Source organism: Halichoerus grypus, chromosome X, assembly GCF_964656455.1.
Source record: "Halichoerus grypus chromosome X, mHalGry1.hap1.1, whole genome shotgun sequence".
Taxonomy (NCBI): domain Eukaryota; kingdom Metazoa; phylum Chordata; class Mammalia; order Carnivora; family Phocidae; genus Halichoerus; species Halichoerus grypus.
The window spans coordinates 6,776,295-6,801,698 of NC_135727.1; the positions used below are offsets into that span (position 1 = coordinate 6,776,295).

Here is a 25,404-nt window from a genome sequence, read left to right on the forward strand (position 1 = left end):
CAGTAGGTTGTTACCCTGTAGTAGGAGTTTTAAGAGGAATGAAATTATATTTGCCTTCAGGGATTTTAAGGTTTAGCTACAAATAAATGAAACAGGACCACGTGAAGACAAAGAATGTGTGAGGAACACTAAAGAGTGTCTCAGAGCACTTAGATTTTATTCCCATCATTTGCCACCAACGAATCGGGTGGCCCTAAGTGCCTTCCTACTGGGCCTCAGTGCTGCAATGTGTAAATAGAGAGTTAGCATCGTCTCTAAGCCCCCTTTTGACTCTAAAATCTGACCCTTGGGCAAAATCTCAGTAGCTTGCATGGTTTGGGCACATCTGCAAAAGGACCATGTAGTTGATGCAGGCTTACCTGTAGCCTACCTCATTCCAGTTTTCAAAGGATGTGAAAACTGCCCCTTTCAACTGCATTTCCATCCTTATTCTTACAATATTTTACTCTGGCTTTCCAAGTGGTTTTCTCCTGATTTTATTCTATTGTTCTTATTGTTCTTTCCAATGTTAATAGGCATTCCATTGGGAGAAGGAGGAAGGAAGGTTTCTATGCAAATAATTCTTGACACTTAGCCCACTGGACCCTACCCCCACATCCAGGAGCAATTCATAATGCTCTTTAGTTTCTTAAAGGATCTGACAAGAAAAGAACCTGCTTTTCTTTCTTTGTATTTTTTATAATTTTTTTTTTTTTTTTTTTGCCTCGGCTTTTCCCAGACTAATTTAACCAGAGGACACCTGCCCCACAAAACACTATTAACAGCTTCTGAAACTACTGCTTGCAACTCTGAGAAACTGAAGTACCTGAGATTTTACCCTACTTGCAAGTAACAAGGTAGGCTGCTGCAGTTTCATAGATGCTGGCAGAAGATGCAAGACAACTGGGTCAGAGACAAAAGACAAAAGCTCCCCTGAGACATGCAGAAACTTGAGAGACCCATGAACAATTGCCTCCCAACAGCACCTTTGTTCATGTCATAGCACATGTGGAAAATGATCATGTGACCAAGCACCGCACAACCACCCTGAGGGCTCAGGGGATTAAGCTAGAGCACACGGGTTGGGCACTCAGCTCTTCATCACTTCACAGGTTATGCTCTCTGAGACTTAGTTTCCCCTTCTGCAAATTATGGGCTATGGGCAGCCTGATTATGAAGATTCCTTCCAGCTCTGGCTTGCTGTGACTTGTCCTGGACAGTAGCATTTGGGGTTGCTGTAAACAGGCAAGGCATGGCAGTTCTGAAACAATATAGTACTCCTAAGCAAGCCACATTATGCCATTAGAAACCCAAATTACTAACTGGAACTCAGGGGGACAAAATCCCTCTGCCTGAGCAATCCCTGGATTACATAACACTAATTCAAGATTGGGGACACAAAAAGCCATGTGAAGGGTCCATTTTGAAGATTATCAGATGGCGATTTAAAATTCTGCACTGGCTTTCCTCTTTCATTCTACATTCTCGAGGGAGCTAAATTTGCTACTAGTCAACCCAGACCTAATTAGGGAGGAAAATCTGTTGTATGGGCATGAATACAAGAACTGCTTCATGAGGTGGTACATACCACTGCTCAGAATGTGACTACTGTTCTTGTGGAAAATTCAGAATTGACACTATTTTTTAAATATTGCTATAGACAGACACGAAAAGATGCTCAACCTCAGGTAATCAGGGGAATGCAAATTAATCAACAATGAGATATCATTTTATGCTCATTAGATTGGCAAAAATTAATAAATATTCATAAGAATGCGCAGAAATAGAAATTCAGCCATTGCTGGTGGAGATGTAAGTGGGTACAACCACGTTGGAGTGCAATTTGACAACACTTTGTAAAGTTAAATATCCACATAGTCTGTGATGCAGAAATTCCACTTTTCGGGATCTCTCTTCTCATCCATGTGTAAAAGGAGACATGTACAAAGACGTTCATTGTTTTAGTGAAAACAAAGTAAAGGATGTCTCAGTAGGGAAATGGAAACACAGTGTAGTTCAATCCTATAATGTAGTATACTATTAGTATATAGTACTTAATGGTGATCGGGATCAATCACCCTAGCCAACATAGTAATTCTCTTTTTTTTGCTGGTTTGCCTAGTGGCATGAAGTGGCAGTCCCAGCTTCTAGTTCAGTGGAACCATTGTTGTGTTCCCTGAAAGAAATAGTCCTCTCTTAGATCATAAGCTTCCAAAATAGCAGAAACCAGAGTTGTGGGAATGAGAAGCAAAGTGCAAAATTTTTGCAAGTGGGTCATTAGGGATTTCTCACCACCACCCCTTAGTTCTCAGCCTCATGTGTCTGGTTATGGGAGAAACCATGCTGTACGTTGATTGGCCCTAGTTCAGAGGGCATGCCACACCCTGCAAGACAGCACCTCAAACTCACGGGGGGCTTTCTCCTAGGTGGTGTCATACTAGGTTTTCAAGAGGTGATTTCATTGTTCTATTAGGGCAACCTCTTTTTTTTTTTCAACTTTATTAAGGTATAATTGCTAAAATAAAATGTAAGATATTTAAACTGTACACAGTGATTTGATACATGTATACACTGTGAAAGGGTTCCCTCTAGTTAATTAAGACATCCATTACCTTGCATATTTAGCTCTATCTTTTGTTCTCTTTTCTTTTTTTTTTTTTGATAAGAACATTTAAGTTCTACTCTCTTAGCAAATTTCAATGATATATCATTGACTCGACCATATCAACTATGGTTGCCATGTGTCACATTAGATCCTCAGACTTATAGCTGAAAGTTTATACCTTTTTTACTAAACTCTCCCTATTTCCCCCACCTCCCATCTCCTGGCAATCACTTTTCTAATCTCTGTTTCTATTTCTATGAGTTTGACTTATTTAAAAAGTTAAGATTCCACATATAAGTGATACCACAAAGTATTTGCTTTCTCCGCCTTGCTTATTTCCTGAAAAAAAAAATCATTTATTGGACTATGTTCTAAACAAATTGCTGTGACTACTGTTGACTTGTAATAATAGATGCGTAAGCTTCAATTCAGCACATTTGAATTACATATCCTTTAATCAACATTGTATTTAGGGGTGCCTGGGTGGCTCAGTCAGTTAAGCGTCTGCCTTCAGCTCAGGTCATGATCCCAGGGTCCTGGGATCAAGTCCCAGGCTCCCTGCTTCTCCCTCTGCCTGCCACTCCCCCTGCTCGTGATCTCTCTCTCTCTCTGTCAAATAAATAAATAAAATCTTTATAAAAAGCATTGTATTTACATAGAAGTTAAGTTGGAGAACTTCCAGTTTTAGAGATATCTGCTCGTTTTTGAGAATAAACAAAAACAAGAAGGGCGCCTGGGTGACTCAGTCAGTTAAGCAACTGCCTTCAGCTCAGGTCATGATCCTGGGGTCCTGGGATCGAGTCCCATGTCAGGCTCCCTGCTCAGCGGGGAGCCTGCTTCTCCCTCTGCCTCTCTCTCTCTCTGTCTTTCATGAATAAATAAAATCTTAAAAAAAAAAAAAACAACAATCCACTCCAGTGTATCTGGTGTGAGATATGCTTGTCATCCAGTGAAAGGAACTGCTACCTTTGCTCTAGTTGAGAGACTGGGGCTCAGGAAGTCTTTTCTAGAACTGGTGGTTCTAGGAAAAGGCAACTTTAGCAGGGATCTGGGGATTGGGAACTTGCTGCCAGAACTCTTGACTCCAGACCCTCACCAGCAAAATGAGTGCCCTGCACGTGAGGCTTTGCTCCCCATTTGGCTCAGTTTGGAATTCAAGCAGAGTATAATTTTGTCTAATTGGTCATACCAAAATTACATCCCAAACACTGTCTGCAAGGTAATCTGGGAAACGTAGTTTTTTTTTAGCTTTCTAGTTTCTGTAGTATAGAAGGCAAACCCCCAAAGGTTGGATGTTGAGCAAGCCACTATCACCTTCAATAGCCTCACACCCCAGATCAGGGCTACTACCACCCAGGCACATTCCACTTCTGACTCACTCTACCTGCTCCTTCCCCTGTGCCTCCTGTCATAGAGAATCCTACATCTCCATCCTTTTTAAAAAAATATTTTATTTATTTATTTATTTATTTGTCAGAGAGAGAGAGGGAGAGAGAGCACAAGCAGGGGGAGTGGGAGAGGGAGAAGCAGGCTCCCCACTGAGCAGGGACCCCGACGTGGGGCTCGATCCCAGGACCCTGGGATCATGACCTGAGCCGAAGGCAGATGCTTAACGACTGAGCCACGCAGGCGTCCCTACATCTCCATCCTAATGTAGAGAAACTATTCTAAATCCTTACACTTTTCCTTTTCCCTGCTTTCCTTCCCCTTGAATGAGCTGAAGTTTAGCTTCCTACTGATTAACCCTTCCTGGGTTCATCACTGTCCTGAAAAGCCTCTGTGATGGATGCTGCTCAGCCTTCCTCTTCCAGGTGAAGAGGAGGGGTCAGTAATCACCTTAGATCCCTTTGCTACCCCAGATCATGGTTTCAATGCTTGTGGTCAATCTCCTCTGTTTTGGAGCTCATGTTCGCTGATTATACCATCTGTTTCATTTTCTGCATCTCAAGGGCCTACTACATTCCAGAAAATTCTATTCTCTACTTCTCTGACTTCCTTTCCATCACAACTTTCGGCCATTTTCCTTGCAATGAAACTGGCCACATGGCTCCTTCACCTTCCAATTTTCAAATCAGAAGGCCACTGAAGTATTTATCCTCCTCAGACATTTTGCAGCATTTGAAACTGTTAACTTTCCTCCTTTGCTGAGGGAAGCTATGTGTCCCTACAGTGCTGTAAGCTCTATGGGAGAAGAGATCTTGCTTATCTTATTTATTGATGTATTTTTAGTGCCTACACAGTGAGTGGCACATAGTAGCCACTGAATAAATGTATTTTAATGGTAATTGCTATGACAGAGCACAATTCTCACGTCCTTCTAATCCCTAGCCCATTGGCTAAATGTGTAGATATTCCCTGAGATTTAGCCCACGGCTTCCTATTTGTGCTGTTTTTTTTTTTTTCCTGAGTGATATACTTACTTCATTTCTTCGGTGGCCACTCCGTGTCAGCAATGCTTTCATCTTTATATATCTAGCCTTACCCCTGTCCTGAGCTCCAAACTGGAGATCAGCAAAGCAAATTCAATGTTGTTGTTTCTGGTAGAATCAGATGGAATAAGTCAGAGGCCCTGGGTTCTGGGAGCTTCACTGTAGTGTGGGTAGCAGGCATGTAAAATGCAATGATAACACAATGTGATGAATGCTCTTAAAAACAAAGATATGAACAGAGTGCTGTAGGAACACAGAGGAGAGGACAAATAATTCAGCCTAAAGTTGTCAGTGAAAGCTACTGAAAAGTGACATTTAATTTAAGTTTAGAAGATTGAATAGAAAATGTTCAGGCCAACAGGATGGGAAAGATTTTTTTTTCATGGAGGAGGCCGAACAGAGACCCAGAGGAATGGAAGGACATGATAGATACGGTATGTTTGGGAGTCAGGGATAAATATTCTGCCACACCTCGAAGTATGTACAAACCTGACCTTTCAATCTTTTTCTCCGAAACCAATACCTGCTCCTGACTTCCTTTTTTCTGTGGATGTTCTCATCCTTCTGATCCCTTTGATTGACAGCCCTCTGGGTTATCTTGGATTCTTTATCCCTTCGGTCCAATTAGATGCCTGTTGATTTGCTTCAAAATACTCCTCAGTCCCATTCCTCCCTTCTATTTCTACTTAAAGAGTCTTAGCTTAGACCTGCGTTACTTCTTCTCTTGACCAGCAAAAGTTTCCTGAGAGATCTCTCGACCAATAGGGTCTCACAGTTCTAACCCACCGTACTCACTGCAGTTAAACAATTCTTCCTACTGAAATACCTCTGCTGGCTCCTAAAGGCTACAGTATAAATGATGACAAAAATCTGCTCCCTCCTTCAGCAAGCAGTCTCTCTCTTTGGTGCTGGGCTTTCTGCTAGGCCTTCTTCTCTTGTCTTCCTCACGCTCCACTGTCCCCGCAAAGGATCACATACACTCCTGCAGCTGACTTGCCATTATGTCCTGATTATTCACAAAACTGCAGTTTAGATCTCTCTCCTGAACCCTACTGAAGCGTCTCTGCTTGGCGGACTCACGGCACTTAAAACTGCTCACATCCAAAATTGAATGATTATCCACCACAAACCTGCACTTTCTCCACTGTTCACTATCTCAATTGGAGGTACTACCTTTTATCCAGTTGTTCAAGTAGTAACTCTGGGAGTCTTCTTTGAGTCCTCCCTAGTTTTCAATCCCCATTCAGTCCATCAACAAAAGCTCTCTACTCTCACTCTGAAACTAGGTGTGACGGTCAGTGTTCTGTGTCAACTTGGCCAGGCTATCGAACCTAGTCATTCCATCAAACACTAGTCTAGGTGTCACTGTGCAAGTATTTTATAGCTGTGGCTTAGCATCTACAATCAGTTGACTTTAAGGAAAGGACATTACCCTCAGTAATCTGGGCGGACTTTATCGAATTAGTTGAGAGACCTTGAGAGCAAAATTGAAATGTCCCTGAAGAAGAAATTCTGCCTCAAGATGGCAGTATCAACTCCGGCCTGCGTTTTCAGCCTGCCAGCCCACCCTAGGAATTTTGAATTGCCAGCTTCCACAATCGCATAAGCCAATTCCTCAAACTAAATCTGTATCTCTTTTATAAATTTTATGGCTTCTGTTTCTCTGGAGAACCCTGACCGATACACAATGTCTCTATTCTGCTCTTGTTTCTATGTCACTCTCCTGTTCTGTAAACCTTTTGGACGGGTGGTTACGGCCTTCACAGCCCGAATGCCTTTCCTGGGTTCCTGGTTCATGAGAGCTCCCCTGCTCTGCACCTCGCTTACCCCTCCAGCCTCAGCTCTGCCCCTCTCCCTCCTTCACATTATGGCCGCACACAACTTGCCCAGACGCCTGAGGTCCTCTGCTGCCTTTTCACATGCTTTCCCCTCCTGTCCCCTCCTGTCCTCTTTGTCCTCTTCTGTCCTCTCCCTCCTTCGCGCCTCAGCTTAAATATCACTTCTTCACGAGACTTTTCCTGACCCCCAGGTTATATCCCTTTCTGATACTTTCCTATGAGGTTAGCTTATAGCATCACTAATCCTATGGTGCTTGAATGTGAAAAACTGAAGTCACAGTTGATTCAGAGAAAGAAAGATCTGCTCCATGTTTATCACGTCCTCCACTCATTGTTGGAATTTTTTGCAAGACAGGATGACTTTTCTTTGTTTACACTGAGTTTGAATTCCTCTGTTAAACACATGCTTCTAAGTCTTCCATCCATTTTTTATCACCCCATCAATAAGGTGGGAGAGTGAAGAATGCCTATTTTCCCCTAGCTGGAATTGGCATGGGACACCAAAGGGTCTAGAAGAGTCTCTGATTCTTCAGGGCTTATAAGGGTGGCTAAAGATAATAAAATGCCGAAGTCTTAGTACCTTAAAACAACAAAGGTTTATCGCTTGCTCATGCTACATGCCTGACACAGGTGGGCAGGGACACTCTGCTCCTCGTTGTCCCTGTTACCTGGACTGACAGAGGTGCCACTGTCTTAGCTTCCGAGTTGCTGTGTCAGGGGAAGAGAGTGTGGACAATCACAGCGTCCTGGCTCGTCAATGCGTCGGCCCCGAAAGGACGTGCATCTTTTCTGCTTTCACCTCATTGGCCAGAGGAAGTTACAGGGCCAGGCTTCCCTCAAGGGAGGCACGTGCCTGGAAGGAAAGAAGAATCAGGAAACATGGTGAACCCTAGAAATGTCTAACACTAGCATTAATACGAACAGCAGTCCTTTATGGGGGATGAGCCATGCACTGGGCGCTGTGCTAAGCACATTATATTAATCCTCCTAACAGGCCTGAGGGAAGTGTTAATATCTCCATATTTCGGGGAAACTGAGATTCAGGGAAATTGTGTGATTTGTTTGAGGCTGTAGGTGATATTTAAGCCGGGATCTGAACCTGCGTCAGTTGACTGGCAGTCAATCCTGGCTCTCCCGCCAACCACTGCTCATTGCCGACGCTGTACTCTCGTACTTAATGCCCTTTCCAGAACTCTGCTTTTGCACCCATGTTGCCCTGGGCCTGACCAAAGTGGGAAAAGTGCATTCTTGGCAAACTCCTGTTCACCCGTACTGATCCATTTCAAACCAGAAGCCCTCTGTGAAACTTCTCCTGACTTCCTCCTGCAGAACTCATTGCCCCAAGCTCAGCGGCACTCAGCTCAAATCCCTAGCAGAACACTCATCACATGGTTTTGTTATTATCTTTAACCTTCTTATTTTTTCCACTAGACTGTGGCTCCTTGAACAAGGGAACCATGTCCCATTTCTCTCTGTATTTCCAGGGCAGAGGCAGAAGAGCTGAAATCCAGCCAGCCCCAGTTATGCAAACATGCCAGACACGGGTCTAAGCGCTTGACACATGGCAATGTCACTCTCACGCCATCTCGATGAGTTAGGTGCTATTATTACCATCACCCATTTTACCAGTGAGGAAACTTAAACTGGAGAATGTTTAAATAACTTGCCCAAAGCCTCATAGGTAGTAAATAACTGTGCTGGGATTAGAACTCCAGCAGTGTAACCCCAGAGCCTAAGCGTGCTTAGCCACTATGCTACTGCTCGAAGCTTCTTCTAGCTCATATCTTAGCCCTTTGCTCCTAAAAACTTCATGTATTTCCTAAAATCAGGAATATTCTCTTATATAATCACAGTACAGTTATCAAAAATGGGAAATTAGCATTGTCCTATTGTGTAATCTGCAGACCTTATTCATAGCCAAGTTTCCCAATAATATCCGCTGTGACAGAAGACAACAATATTTTCTGGTTCAGCATCCAGTGCAGGACCACATGTTGCATTTAACTGTCATGTCTTTTTAGTATGCTTCGACTGGCAACAATTCCTCAGTGTTTCTTTGTCTTTTATGACTGCAATAATTGTGATGAGTACAAGCCTTTTATTTTGTAAAATGTCCATCGATTTGAACTTGTCTGATGTTTCCACATTATTAGATTAAGCTTATTAATTTTTTTAACAGGAACACTGCTGAGTGAGTTGTGCCCTTCTCAGTGCCTCATACAAAGAGGCACGATTATCTCTTTGTCCCTGTAATTATCTATTATCTTATACTAATTTTTCTGTTTCCAAGTGTCATTTTCTTCTGCATTTCCACATCAAATACATTGCTTGAGTCATGGTGTATGGGTTGTTTTTTTTTTTTTTTTAGATTTTATTTATTTATTTGACAGAGAGAGACACAGCGAGAGAGGGAACATAAGCAGGGGGAGTGGGAGAGGGAGAAGCAGACTCCCCACTGAGCCTGGAGCCCGATGTGGGACTAGATCCCAAGACCCTGGGATCATGACCTGAGCTTAACGACTGAGCTACCCAGGCGCCCCATGGTGTATGCTTAATAAACATTAGTTGTATGACTAAATCTTCATTCCTCTAAAAGAAAACTATTAATTAAACCCAAACTATGTGAATCATAACCCTAGTTTCTTTCCTTTCTCTTTCCCCACACATAATAATCACCAAGTCCCACTGATTCTCTCTCCTAAATATCATAGCGATCCCACCATCTCCATTCTCGATGTCATTGTATTGGCTCATTATTCCAACAACCTGGCTTCCCTGCGTCTAGTCTTGCTCCCTTTAATCTATCTTTGGAAGGTGAGTGAAAGAAAAAGCCAGTCCTGTACAATGGGCACAAGAATAGGTTTAATTGTTAAGTGTTAGTAAGATGAGGCACATGGTCTCATGTTCTGTCATTATCCCACAGTGAAGCCTGCCTTCCCATGGGGCCCAGAAATTAATTGGATTTGTCAGTGGGGTTTCTGGAAGTGGTGACAATGGCAAAGAAGACATTGTAAAATGAAAAGGGTCCTAAATAAGAATACAAAGTTAATCATGAAAACTGTAGGGCTTAGGTGGGGGGTGGTTGAGAGCCGTGTGGTTAGCTCCTATAGTTGATGTTAGATAGCTTCACTTGCAATGAGGTATTCAGTCAGAAACAGCAGAAGCTGTTGGCCACAGTGTGTACTGCCTAGTCAGTAAATGACCCAAAGCTCTGCAGGTATCCGACAAAAGCAGAGTAGGGAATCAAGAATATCTTTGGTAGTGAGACCCCAGATAGGTAATCTCCTTGAGTGAGCCTTAGAAATACCTCCCGGTGGGAGGAAAACCCATAGAAAATGGTGATAAACTGTGTCCCTCATGCTCCCAGGTAGATCCTGCCAATGGCACCAGAATCTGGGGATATATAGTCTGTGCTCATTGGGTCTTTGGTTACCGAAGAGTTGCATGGCTATTCTCAAGAAGCAAGTAACCCTGTATCCAAGCAGGAGGCAGGGGAGGCAAGGGAGGCTGTCTTACTACACAGAAAAACTAGCCCTGGAAGTGGGTGAGAAGAACATAAATGCTGCTTTGAGTAGGGTCCGAGGAGAATCTCCATACCCATTTAGCATGGACATCACAGGCTATGGACACATGAGTGTAGAAAATCAAGGCAAAGAGTGGCTGAGTCCCCTGCTTGGTAGAAGCAATATCAGAGGCATTGTATGATAGTGCGGTGCTGATAAGATCCCCCGTAGCCAAATCAAATTAGGGGTGACATATATAGCTTTGTGAGAGTTGGCAGTATGGTCACTGCCCTAGACGGGTACAGTCGGTCCATATCTGGACTAGGAAAAGAGAGGGTATTTGCCCCTTGATCCTCTACGTGCTTCCCAGAGTTGGATCTGTCTATGCCCAACCAGTTGGGGTCCATGAGCTCCCTTCAGGAATGAACCAGGCCTTATTTTATATGCTGGAGTGAAAAGCTTCACAGAGACCCAGGGCTAACCATTCCATTACCAAAGGGAGTCAGTCTCTTGACATCAAGGAAGATGGCTACAGTGTGAAGGTGACTTACCGCATGAGCATAAGATCCACAGGAGTGTCCTCAACTTGCAGGGGAGGGGTATGACAAACCCAGGGTCAGAGCTATCTGCCCAGTGGGGAAGGACACCAGACGCCATTTTAAAATTGTGTTCAGGGGCGTCTGGGTGGCTCAGTCGTTAAGCGTCTGCCTTCGGCTCAGGTCATGATCCCAGGGTCCTGGGATCGAGCCCCGCATCAGGCTCCTTGCTCCGCAGGAAGCCTGCTTCTCCCTCTCCCACTCCCCCTGCTTGTGTTCCCTCTCTCGCTGTGTCTCTCTCTGTCAAATAAATAAAATCTTTTAAAAATAATAATAAATAAATAAATAAATAAATAAATAAATAAATAAATTTGTGTTCAACCACATGTCCATGATCTATGTAGTAAAAATTTTCCAGCTACTCACTATGGTCAATGCAGGTCCGGAGAAAGGAGGAAGTATGATTACGTAGTGTGGTACCCATGCAACTGTGCCACTTCAATGTGTTGTGGCGAGCATAATAGCCTGACAGCCCCACCTGCTACTCTTCTGCAGCCAGGACTGTGTTTGTGCCAAGGTCATGTTTCCTGGAGACCACTTCCAGCCAATGATTGAGCAACAGTGGGGGTACGAATGCAGATCCATTCTTATGAGGAGGAGAACCCCTGTAACAGGTGACTTTGGCTCAAGAACTCCCCATCAACCTGGCTGAAAATTGCTTGGAACTGTACTATAGCCTAAGATCCTTTGTACCCTATCCTCCTTCCTTCCTTTTCTGGAGGCCTGTGAAGTATATTTGCCAGCATGAGTCAGTCCTGTGTTCCATAGTATGACCAAGTTCACCCTGAATTACAGGTTCATGAAGCTGCCTGTGAGTGCAGGCTCTGGGGGGCTTCGGTAGCTTCTTTGCATGTCAAATGACAGCCCTTCATGGTGTTTGTTACTGTGCTGGGTCTGGACATAGATCTAGTAGGCCACACATGGATATGGATATGACTGATGTCTCACGGGCTCAGTTGACTTACTTCTTGCAGATGCTTTGCTTTTCTCAGGATGTGGCCCTTTCTAGCAGACAAATACATATGTGACTTATTAATTGAGCTTGGGGGTGAGTTGTATTTGCTTTCATAGGGTTATGACTTGACTAGTCTCAGCCTGGGTCGCTTAAAGGCCTAACTGGAGTGAGGCCATTCGCAGCAGCCCATGAGTCCATGAAAAGGTGTATTTCGTCCCTTGAGGAGCAGAATGCTTTATTACCAAAAGCAGCACTTTGCAGCCCCCACACTGTGCAGAGCAAGTACTACCATGGGTTGTCAGCACTTACCATCATCAGAACAGATGGCTGGGTATTCTACTGAACTTGTTCACCCATCAGTGAAACAAGTTTTCTTGTACGGTACTCAGTCTCAGAATTGCGGCCCCTATTAAGCCAGTCACTCAGGCAAAGCAGCCAATGAGGGCATCTCAGTTCCTGTTGAGTGGGTAGCCACCTATTCTTGCAGGGGGCTTAACCCTCGACCGGAGGTACTTCCATTTCACATTTTCTCAGCTTGTTGCACATTGTCAATGATTAAGCGATTGTCTCTCAGTTCCAGACCATTCTTCCACGTTCTGCTCTGCTCCGTAGACAGTGCTGCCTATTAGGTTCTGCCCCTAAGAGGCTCTAGAGGGAGACTGGAAGACCGTGGTTCGTGGTTCTTCACTCTGGCAGGAACATTTTGCTCCAGTGGCAGCAGCTGAATACAATTTCCAGATCCCCCTGCCCCTCAGAACCAGCATCATCACGTCTGCTCAGAGAGACCAGCATCAACCAGCTGGCTGGCACACCATCCTCAGTGGTCTAAGTCCCAGCCCCATGGGGGGTCTTCCCATGGGTTACCAACGTACCAGTACCAACCAACAGCATCCCTTTCCTAGAGGTCTGGGTTTGAATTCTGTGGGCCTCTCCTTTGAGCCTCATCCCTTTGTTCCCCCAGGCCTCAGGATGGCAGATGCTTCCTGCAGACCCCACCTCTGTGTTACCTTAATGTTCCTGTTCTGAATTTTCAATCCTTGAATGTCTGTCCAGCCAATCTCTATGTTAAATTCTCTGTTAAAAGCACTGGTGTGATTTCTGGTTTCCCGACAGCACCATTGCTGATACCCCGATGTGATGGAATTTAGTTTAGTGACAACAACCCATCGCAGGAAAGTTGGAACTGAGAATCACATTTTTTCCTGCAGTGAGACAATGTCTCCCCACCAGAACCAATAATTGTCATTCAAAAGGCATGTACCATTCAGTGGTGAAGAGATGACCCATCCATACGCCGGCAGAGTCTTATTGCCAGAGGCATCAGATGTGAGAAGACAGGTCCCAGATACTTAAAACTCCAGCAGTTACGGGGACGGGGCAGGTATTGCTCTGCTGCCTGTATTCCTTCCATGGCTTTACCACAGGGGGCTCCGATCACATTTGGCCACCAGGCTGATGACTTAGGACAGGTTCTTAAATAACATTCCTAGGTGCAGGATGTGCTGCCTCTGATACCCAAAGAGGCCAAACAGGTCAGAAGGGCTCCTTCTGTGTAGCTAATGTTTGCAAGGCCAACAGTTTTTCCTCATTAGGCTGTGGAATAGCTCTTTGGGCAGCTGCTCATAAAGCCCCCAAGCCAGGCACTCAAGTGGCCTGGTCCTGGTCTCTATCCTGATTCAAGGTCTTGGCACCTGCGCACAGCTGTGCTTAGAGAGCTGTGAGGGCCACCAGAAAACTATCATCAAGAGAGGGGCACCTGGGCGACTCAGTCGGTTAAGCGTCGACTCTTGATTTCGGCTCGGGTCTGGATCTCAGGGTCGTGAGTTCAAGCTCTGCATTGGGCTCCACGCTGGGCATGGAGCCTACTTAAAAACAAAATATCATCAATATAACGTAATGGACTTGCCCAACTCATTACTGATATGTTGCAGTTATTAAGTATTGCTGGGGAAGTTCAAAATACCCGAGGCAGGACAATAAAGGTAAACTTCATGCTTTGTCAGGTGAAAACAAAATAATTTTTTTTCTTCCTAGAGAAATCTGGAGAAGACATTAGCAATGTCTAGGGCAATTCTGTCCAAGAATAATATAACGTGAATCACGTATGTAATTTAAAATTTTCTAGTAGATCTATTTAAAAAAAAAAACAAACAGTAGGGGTGCCTGGGTGGCTCATTCGTTAAGCGTCTGCTTTCGGCTTGGGTCATGATCCCAGGGTCCTGGGATCGAGCCCCACGTCAGGCTTCTCCCTCTGCTCTTTCCTCCAACTCATGTGCTCTCTCTTTCTCTCAAAAACAAATAAATAAAATCTTTAAAAAAAAAGAATTGGTGAAAATCCTAGGATGTTTTACTCTCTCTAACTATGCCTCCTCCACCTTCTTCTTCCACTTATATAAGGACCCTGTGGTTACACTGGGGCAATCTGGATAATCCTCCCATCTCAAGGTCAGCTGAGTAACAACTTTAATTCCATATGTATCCTTAATTTCCCTTTGCCATATTCCAGGTTCCAGTGATTAGAACATAGATATCTTGGGGCGCCTGGGTGGTTCAGTTGGTTAAGCGTCTGCCTTCGGCTCGGGTCATGATCTCCAGGTCCTGGGATCAAGCCCCAAATCGGGCTCCCTGCTCCGCGGGAAGCCTGCTTCTCCCTCCCCCACTCCCCGTTTGTGTTCCCTCTCTCGCTGTGTCTCTGTCAAATAAATAAATAAAATCTAAAAAGAAATTTAAAAAACAGTAAAAAAGAGGCAGGTATAACTAATGGTAATGACATAGTTTAGTTAACCCAATAGATCCAAAATATTAAAAATTCAGTATTTAAATATAAAAAGTAATTAGTAAGATAATCTTCAAAATAAGTCTTCCAAATCCATTGTATATTCTGCACTTAACAGAATATCTCCGTTCTGACCAGCCACGTTTCAAGCACTCAACAGCTGCCACATGTGGCTAGGGGCGGAAGAACTGGACGGTGCCACTCTAAGGCCACATACCAGGTGCCAGGAATGGCTGCAATCAGTTCAGTCACCTGTTGGTGTATCAGATGCTTTGAGTGTCATGGTGGCCACTATTAAAACCACAATGATCTGCAATCAGGGGCCACAGACACTGGATTTACTCACTGGCTAAAGAGGGCTGGGAATTGGAAGATACTGTGGCCTACCACTCCTTCCCGGCAACGGGATAAGCCTTGTATGTATTATTTCTCACCTACTGATATGTGATTGTTTCAACTGCATAATCCTGGCAGGCTTTGGAAATACAAGAGGTTCTGCATTCACAGGGTTGAGGGAGCCCAGCATGTCCATACCTATCATGAAGTCTGACAAAGGGACCAATGGCATCTGTAGTAATTGTGCTGAGTCTCTTGGCTGTAAGTGAAACCAGTCTCAAACCCTGCCAGGGAGATTCATTTACCATGCACTTACTGGTCCAAGAACAACAATGTCTTGGGCTCTAGGGTCTGGGAGGTCCAGGTCTGCTGAATCCTCCCCACACCTGTTCTAGGCTACATGGACCAGGACAGAAAGTGAGCAATCCCCTTGACGAGGGCAGAGGACTGGGCCCTGGGCCAAGTTTGCTTCTGAATGAACTCAAATCTGAATTGAAGGGCCCTCTAGCCGTTGGGCTAGAAAATCAGTCTCCGGGGTGGCATAGAGGCCTGTTGGAGATGGGGAGTCTCTGAGAGTCTCTTTCAGCAGCATTAGGATGTGGCTAACCACTTGGCTTCCTCCTCTAGAGCCTTCTCCAAGGACACGGGAGGCTTTGCAGATTTGCTAGCCAGGCAGTAGGGAAAATGAATGGCCTCCATCTCCAAAGGGAATCCCCCCACCCAGGACCTCCTGGCATCAGCTCTTTATAGGGGTCTTCTTGATGTAAAATCAGTTATTGATGGGGTGCTTGGGTGGCGCAGTCGGTCGAGCATCCGACTCTTGATTTTGGCTCAGGTCATGATCTCAGGGTCGTGGGATCGAGCTCTATGTTGGGGGGGTCTGTGCTCAGTGGGGAGTCTGCTTGGGATTCTCTCTCCCTCCCCTCTGCCTCCCACCCTCTGCTGGCTCGTTCACCTTCTCTCTCTCTAAAATAAATAATCTTAAAAGAACAAGTTCTTGTTTCCTGCACACCTCCCTATGTTCTCTCTGCAACCTCCTCAGAGTGATTTGGGTTACCTAGCCCATGGGCCTCTCTACTTTTCCCGTCTATCTCCTTACTCAGGCATCCCTTCATTCAAGACCCAGAGCCATAACATGCTGCCTGACGGAGCCTCAGAAGAGGTCTGGAGTGGTGCTTTGATGCCTTTCCACTTTTGCTGAGACCTGGGGCACCTTACAGGGCCCCGTATCTCATCTTCCCCCCTTTGGATGGGGCCTAAGTGAGCCCCGGAGGATTATCCCATCCCTTACTCCCTGACAGGAGTAAAATTAGGGCTGTCTTCCTCGTGTAAGACGCCATCAGCTTTGCCAGCACTCTCTGAATTCAAGTCATTTGCTCACAAGTTATCCCTGACGCCCAGGGTTTTCCTACAAGCATGCTAATAAAGTCAGAGTGCCTCAAGGCTGCTGGGACCTCAGCAGGGATGTCTCACTCTGCATTCAGTGTCTCAGGAAAGTCTCCTCTTCGTGGCTGTGTGAATCTGACTTCCATGAACATCCAGTTCAAGCCCAGGGCAGGCATATTTGCTCTCTCCCCATTGGTCAGACTAGGCAATTCATTGGGCAAAAGGGAATCCTGTGGTAAACCCCAAATGCTGGTCACTCAGTGTCACCCACCTCATGGGTGCAGCTTCTTCATCATGCAAGCGGTTCAAGCCTCAGGGGATTCCTGTGACTGTTCGTGTACCTCAACCCCACCCCTGACAAGCCCCTGGGTGGTACACTGCCTAATGAACAGGGTTCAAATCCAGGAAGTTAGACTGAATCTACTATTCTAATGGCACTTGGGACCAAGGGCTCTTTTCTCCCGATTTCTTTCTTCTTAGGGCTCATAGGGCTGGCTGACTTGAGAGTGCTGAAGGATCAAATTGTTTCAATCGGCCTTCCATGGAGGACTTTCCAGGGCCTTTGTGGCACCTGGACTGGCCATAAGCACCGAACTAACATGTTCACCAGTGATTTCAGCTCAGCCACGTTTCCCACTACCCTCGGAGGGTTGCTGTCCATCCTGATATGGCTTAGTTGATCGCTTTTGCAGTTTCCAAAGGGCCAGGGCTGGAATAAGTGGCATTTGCCTCACACTGGTCACCATCTGTGAAATAGTGGGTGAAGGCAAACAGCACACCACCATACAAGAGGAAGAGGTTTTAAGAAGGGAGAAGTACCAGCAAGAAGAGGCACATGGAGACCCATCTTCTCTTGCAGAGATGCAAAGGTCACGGCACTGAGGGCTGCACCTTGGGGCTGTACTCTGGGGGAAGGTTATTCCTTCTCTGGGGGTCTACCCTTCCACAGGGCAAGCCTGACGGCAGCCTTGTACACAGATGATCACATCAGGGCTTACAACTCCCAGCTGTCAGGGGAGCTGCCTGGGAACCCAGACCGCAGGCACCTGTGACCTTGTGGGAAGCTGGATTTGGACTGTGGGGCAGAAGAGCCTCCTGAGAGTTGGATTTGGGCCCAGTCCCTCCTGCTAGCTGGTTACAAGGTAACTTGACGGGGGCTCCCAGAGTCATGGGACCATCCTGTCTGTCCCACCACACTTCAAGTGGAAACCTGATCATTTCAGACCCTTCTGAGGCTCCCTGAGGTCCAACCTCTAACGTGGCACCATAGGCCTCCCTGACAGTACCTCGTATCACCTCTCTCCCTCAAATTCTGTGCCCTAGCCACACAGAACTCTTGGAAGCTTCCCAAATACAGATTTCCTCATGCCTAGATTATTGCCCGCAGCACCTTACACCTGGCTAACTCCTCCGATCTTTTTAAGATTCACTTCACCTGAGCAGCCCTGTACTGGCTCCACACCACCTCGCCCTGTGCATTCTAGCACTTAACTGTACCGGATGCTGCAACTGCCCACTGACTCAAGCTCTCCCACTTGACAGTGAACTTCTTGAAGGTCTGAGATATCCCTGTATCCCCAAGAAGCTTGTGAAGTGCCTGCTATATAGTAAATATTAACTAATGAGAGTCAGAGAAGTCAGGGGGGTGGTTCATTACCACTGACTCTCTGTAGCTTTCTCCATATAAAACATGAATCCTTATTAATGCATATACAACTTTGGAGTTGGGATACCTTAGCAACCATTTCTTTAACACAAGAAAAAAACCAAAACATGGAGATGAAATGACTTACTCAGTTACCACAGAGCTAGTCTATGCCCTGGACAAGTGTGGAATCTACCCCATAATTCCCTTTTCCATAGCGTAACTCCCTATGTCCCTTCCTGTCACGTAGTAGCTATCCTGCATTTTCAACTTTTAATGATATATATTCCCTAAGCACCAGTACTGTTTTTTGATGCAGTATCTTACAGGGTTTGATTTCTAGGGAAATCTGACAAAGATGCCTTAGTATTTACCAAAGGAACTTTATACCTGAATAAATAACACAAATTTTTTTTCCTCCCTGCATAAGCTATCCAAATTTTGAATGATGCCGAATCATCATCATATACCCCAATTCCCAGGATTCTGTGTAACCATCTCTTGTTGACACTCAGTCTTCCTTCCAATTTTCAACCTACCCCTGTAATCAAGTCTATGGTATACACAAATTGGTGGGAAAACCTTTAAGCACTCAATTTTGAAGTTTAGTCTTTAATCATTTAGCAAGTGCAACTTGCAGAGTTTTAATGCCTCTCCCACTAACATAATACTCCTTAGCGTTAAGGAAAAAAAAAAAAAAGAATTTCCCCATTTCTTCATGACAAGTTCTCAGAAAGAAATGGAAAGAAAATTTTTTTAACAATGTTTATTTTTCCGATCCATGAGCATGGAATGTTTTTCCATCTTTTTCTGTCTTCTTCAATTTCTTTCATGAGTGTTCTGTAGTTCCTAGAGTATAGATCCTTTACCTCTTTGGTTAGGTTTATTCCGAGGTATCTTATGGTTTTTAGTGCTATTGTAAATGGAATCGTTTCTCTAATTTCTCCTTCTACAGTTGCATTGTTAGTGTATAAGAAAGCACCTGATTTCTGTGCATTGATTTTGTATTGTGCCACATTACTAAATTCCTGTATGAGTTCTAGTAATTTGGGGGTGGAGTCCTTTGGATTTTCCACATAAAGTATCATGTCGTCTGCAAAAAGGGAGTTTGACTGCTTCTTTGCCAATTTGAATACCTTTATTTTTCTTGTCTGACTGCTGTTGCTAGGACTTCTAGTACTATGTTGAACAATAGTGGCGAGAGTGGGCATCCTTGACGTGTTCCTGATCTTAAGGGAAAGGCTCTCAGCTTTTCCCCATTGAGGATGATATTCGCTTTGGGTTTTTCATAGGTGGATTTTATGAACTTGAGGAATGTTCCCTCTATCCCTATACTCTGAAGAGTTTTAATCAGGAAAGGATGCTGTATTTTGTCAAATGCTTTTTCTGCATCAATTGTTAAAATGTCTATGCTACCCAGAGCAATCTATACCTTCAATGCCATCCCGATCAAAATTCCAGTGACATTTTTCAATGTCATTGAACAAACAATCCTAAAATTTGTATGGAATCAGAAAAGACCCCGAATCGTCAAGGAAATGTTGAAAAAGAAAAATAAAGCTGGGGGCTTCACATTGCCCGATTTCAAGCTATATTACAAAGCAGTAATCACCAAGACAGCATGGTACTGGCACAAAAACAGACATATAGACCAATGGAACAGAATAGAGAGCCCAGATATGGACCCTCAACTCTATGGTCAAATAATCTTAGACAAAGCAGGAAAAAATACGCAATGGAAAAAAGTCTCTTCAATAAATGGTACTGGGAAAATTGGACAGCCACATGCAGAAGAATGAAACTCAACCATTCTCTAACACCATACACAAAGATAAACTCAAAATGGATGAAAGACCTCAATGTGAGACAGGAATCCATCAAAATCCTAGAGGAGAACATAGGCAGTAACCTCTTTGACATCGGCCACAGCAACTTCTTTCAAGATACATCTCCAAAGGCTAGTGAAACAAAAGCAAAAATGAACTTCTGGTACATCATCAAGATAAAAAGCTTCTGCACAGCAAGGGAAACAGTCAACAAAACAAAGAGGCAACCCACAGAATGGGAGAAGATATTTGCAAATGACACTACAGATAAAGGGCTGGTATCCAAGATCTATAAAGAACTTCTCAAACTCAACACCCAAAAAACGAATAATCAAGTCAAAAAGTGGGCAGAAGATATGAAAAGACACTTCTCCGAAGAAGATATACAAATGGCTAACAGACACATGAAAAAATGTTCATCATCATTAGCCATCAGGGAAATTCAAATCAAAACCACATTGAGATACCACCTTACACCAGTCAGAATGGCAAAAATTGACAAGGCAAGAAACAAATGTTGGAGAGGTTGTGGAGAAAGGGGAACCCTCTTACACTGTTGGTGGGGATGCAAGTTGGTACAGCCACTTTGGAAAACATGTGGAGGTGCCTCAAAAAATTAAAAATAGAGCTACCCTATGACCCAGCAATTGCACTACTGGGTATTTACCCCAAAGACACAGATGTAGTGAAAAGAAGGGCTATATGCACCCCAATGTTCATAGGAGCAATGTCCGCAACAGCCAAACTGGAAAGAGCCGAGATGTCCTTCAACAGATGAATGGATAAAGATGTGGTCCATATATACAATGGAATATTACTCAGCCATCAGAAAGGATGAATACCCAACTTTCACATCAACATGGATGGGACTGGAGATTATGCTAAGTGAAATAAATCAAGCAGAGAAAGTCAATTATCATATGGTTTCACTTATTTGTGGAACATAAGGAATAGCATGGAGGACATTAGAAGGAAGGGAAAAATGAAGGGGGGGGATCAGAGGGAGAGATGAACCATGAGAGACTATGGACTCTGAGAAACAATCTTGAGGGTTTTAGAGGGGCAGGGGGTGGGGGGATGGATTAGCCTGGTAATGGGTATTAAGGAGGACACGTACTACATGGAGCACTGGGTGTCATACAAAAACAATGAATCATGGATCACTTCAATAAAAACTAATGATGTATTGTATGGTGACTAACATAATATTAAAAAAAAAAGAAAAAGAAAATTTCTTCTTCAAAACAGATTTACTGAGAGAGAGAGAGAATGAGAGAAAGAGAATGAGCGGGAGGGGTGGAGAAAGAGAATCTCAAGCAGACTCTTGCGCTGAGCATGGAGCCCGACACGGGGCTCAATCTCACAACCCTGAGATCACTACCTGAGCCAAAACCAAGAGTCAGATGCTTAACCAACTGTGCCCAGGCACTCCAGAAAGAAAACTTCTAAAGAGCCCCAAATAAAATTTTTAAACAGCCCTAAATAAATATACAGTGGAAAAGATGCTCAAGATTTAAATACTGGTACCCATGGGGCACCTGGATGGCTCAGTCAGTTAAGCGTCTGCCTTCGGCTCAGGTCATGATCTTAGGGTCCTGGGATCGAGCCCCGTGTTGGGCTCCCTGCTCAATGGGAAGCCTGCTTCTCCCTCTCCTCCCCACGCTTGTGGTATCTCTGTCTCTCTCAAATAAAATCTTTAAATAAATAAATAATGGTACCTGTTAAGCCTTCTGAGCAATCAAGACTAGCATCTGCTAATGGCTATTTCAGAATAACTGGTTATCAGAGGCATCAGAAGGTCATGAAGGAAAGATGCTATTTATGGCCATGAGACAAATGGACTCAACAGGGATCAAATCAGTATATATTGACTCTAAAAGGAATTCTAGTCCTAAGCACCAGGAGTTCTAAGATTATGCTCAGATGGGAGAAAGGCCTCTGAGTAAGCCAAGTTGAGTCTCAAGGTTGATATTGCCAATAGGCTATTTATTTGTAGCATTGAAGACCACTGTGAAACCAGGAAAGCCCAACCAAATTACTCGTAGATTGGTTTAACTACCACATCTAATGGACCGTGCTCTGCTCTTTTAGCCCTGGAAGAGTCCAGAACCAGGCAGAACAGATAGAGAACCAGGTAAGCACGAGGATGAAAACCCAGAAAAGCAGAAAATGAAGATGGAGTATTCAGAGGGGGAGCGGGCGAGGGGAGAGGCAGGCCATCAATGTGGAGGAGACTGTCCTGCACCCGTAAATCATTTGGATGCTAACATGCAGAACTTTGACTCGATCACCCCTCTACTTCTACCCTTTTTTCTCGGCTGTGCCCGAGTTTCTTCAAGTGACCACAACAACCATTTCAGGCACCTTCCTCCTACAAACCCATCATTTATTTTATTATGGAGATACTGACATCAAAAGTTTTTTTTTTTAAAAAAAAGATTTTATTTATTTGAGAGAGAGAGAGAGAGCACAAGCAGGGGAAGGAGCAGGCAGAAGGAAAGGGAGAAGCAGGCTTCCCGCCGAGCAGGGAGCCCGACACAGGGCTCGATCCCAGGACCCCGGGATCATGACCTGAGCCGAAGGCAGACGCTTAACTGACTGAGCCACCCAGGCGCCCTTGTTTTTTTTAAACTACATAGACACATTTAGTATTTTCCAAATGGCAGGGTATATTTGTGTGTGCACAGACAGGAGTATATGTTTAATATGTTTTGGTGGCACCCTGTGTAATTAATGTGTTGAAATCTTGTAACTGGGAATACGGAGAATCATTTTCCAGTAGGTATGTTTTTGCCCTTTAAGGGCACAGAAAACATTATTTTGCAAGGCATATACGCTTTGCCTGATAAATAACTCCCCCCTCCCCAGATACTGCTAATATTTGTTATATTTAGAAATTTAAGAACAGGAGCAAACATCTGTCAGACTAATTTTTTGCTTTTTCATAAGTGCAACTTTTTAATAAAAATTTACATCTAGATAAACAATCTTTAGATTTTTGAAACTTTAATAAGATTTTAAAAACATCATGACTTAGAACTGAAAAACATACACGTTTAGCACACAAATATTGTAATACGAATCAACTCCAACTCCATTTGAAAACATGTGAATCAAATTACAGTTTTAGAAGTTAGTAATTCACATTTAAGCAAGTTAGCGCCTTGCTGAATTCAGCCTTTGTAAAAAAAGATACTTAGTGCATATTGTAATGGCACAATGTGCTTTTGTACCATTTTGTTGATTTTTTTCCACCTTATTAAACAAGATCAAGTTCTTGAAAGTTGGTAGATAACAGCTAACTTCCTATGACATGTGAAACTTCCAGTGGTAACAGTTACATTTTGTAACAGAACACTTTCTATAGATTTCTTTTCCTATCTTAAAATTTTAAAAGCAATCATTTGTAAGGATTGCATCAACATCAATTTAGCAGAGGAAGATCAAACTTTATTGAAACTGCTTGCATACAAAATATATTGCACTATAACCAAACAAATGTCAACATAAAATCCAATCTGTTGTCGCTAATATGTACAGAGAATATTGCCCAAGAGCAGTTACATTACAAGGTCATTCTACCTTGGTTAATTATCTACAGTATTTTAAACCAAACAGCTTACAGATGATGTGTGCAAGGTACCAATTTCTGTTTTCAAATACTATACATTCCCAGAATAAATAACTAAAAATCAACATTAATGTTTGGCAATACTTTTAAAAGACTTTTTAATATTCTTGAAATCATGTGCAGTTTGTTGCCATTTTTATATGCTTATTTGTATGCAAGGAAAAGTAACTGTAAAATGAAAATTCAAAGAAACAAACTCACAAAATACATCAGAGGCAGAACTTCGGTTCGCACGGCTCTGTACAGACTCAGTGGTACCCCTACTTGGAGTTATTTTTTAAGAAAAATATAACATCTTAAGAGTGAAGGTCCTTCACATATTTTTCCTCAGTAAATTTCATCCATAAAAAAGACTCAAAAACAGAACCAAAACCCAACACATCAAAAAACAAAAGAAAAAAAAAAACTAAAGAAAAGAAGTATTTGTTAACCAATTCTAGTCTGCTTTCCAATTCCGCTTATACATTAGACCTAATACTTCAAAGCTTACAAAACATTTAACCTGCTTCCAATGTTTCTTAGACAAAGTACCTGTACTTCACAGGATTATTATGCACACATGAAAATGACCTTTCTATCTCCCCCAAATACCCTTGAAATTAAAATATGAAAAACTTCACAAAACTTGGGGAGGACAAAATAAAAAAGGCTCTAAGTTAAAATTGGTCATCAGGCCAAAGAGCAGGCATATCCTACTAACTTTCGACCAGGAAGATTTGTTCCTAGCTGAAAACATTTTAGCCTCTCTCAAATGAAAAGATAGTTATTTCTTCTCCTGTCTATACAGAAAAATTACACATCCCTCTCAATAACACTATTTGTCAAACTTCAGTGCAACAAAACAAAAACAAAAACAAGTTCTATTCTTTATACTGCCTAACCTGATGTTTCTGTAAGGAAAAAAATATGGAAAGCATGCATTCTTCTATAAAGTACTAATGTTTGACAGGGTTTGCTACATCTTTAACATTTAGTGTTTCCAACTTATCTTCCCTGAACTCTGCATCCAAATATAATATTCCTACCTGCCAAGATATAAAAAAGGCACAGATCATACAACTTTTTTTTTTTTTGCTAATGAAAATGACAAACGTCACATCACACACATCTCAGGGTCCACTAAAATACTGGAAAAGTGGACCAAACATAAACTGACACAGGACATGAAATGACATAGTATTTCATGGACTTCTATAGGAGATTGAAAACGGAATTGTAATATAATTACCAAAAATGCTATTTATTCAGAAAAACTGAAATGTACCGGCGAGTTATCACCCAATGCAGGAAAATGGTCCAAATTAACAAAAAATATCACTGCTCAGTACTTTAAAAAATAAACCAAACTAAAATCCTGCCCTGAAGTGCTAAAGTGTACTTAAACGCAATGTTTCAAAATTTCAATGTATCTTTTTGTGCAAATTTGAAAATTGTTGCTTATGGCCAATACCAAAAAAATAAAATTCTTAACAATTTGTATTCATTTCATGCCCTGTGCCATCTTGCCTACTATTTGTCTTTGGCCTAACAAAGTTTTCTAATATGGAATAAGAGTTATGGAAATGGTTTAGGAAATATAACTTCAGAATTATGCAGTTTAGGGTACTCCGTTCACAAGTGGTTGCTGACCATCCACGCTGTCTGGCTTTTCCTTCTTCTGGTTACGATCTTTACCCGTGCGCAGCCGATTACCTTCACTGGAGGTATTCTGTAATGTTTTAGTGTGGACACTCCTTTCATTATTGCAGTCAACTCTGATCTAAAACAAGTTATAGTTGTTATATACACAGACCATATCCTATTGTAATCTGTAACTGGCCTGACAAGAAATTTTAAGCCTGAAGTGTAAGTTCCACATGTTAAAAGGGGAAATGGGAGTGAGAACAGAGGAAGTGCAAG

General features: G+C 43.1%; 1 protein-coding gene across 8 annotated transcripts in view; it reads right to left on the reverse strand.

The window, feature by feature from the left end:
- Positions 1 to 22,863: 22,863 nt before the first annotated feature.
- Positions 22,864 to 25,404, reverse strand: part of FMR1 (fragile X messenger ribonucleoprotein 1) — a 38,029-nt gene continuing 35,488 nt past the window's right edge. For 5 of the 8 annotated variants that reach the window (XM_078064594.1, XM_078064591.1, XM_078064597.1 and 2 more), the window contains one exon: positions 22,864 to 25,264. In XM_078064594.1, coding sequence (XP_077920720.1) covers positions 25,103 to 25,264 — 162 coding nt within the window. In that variant the 3' untranslated portion in view covers positions 22,864 to 25,102. The remainder of the gene's footprint in view (positions 25,265 to 25,404) is intronic. The other 3 variants (XM_078064595.1, XM_078064596.1, XM_078064592.1) reach the window with 1 other exon arrangement.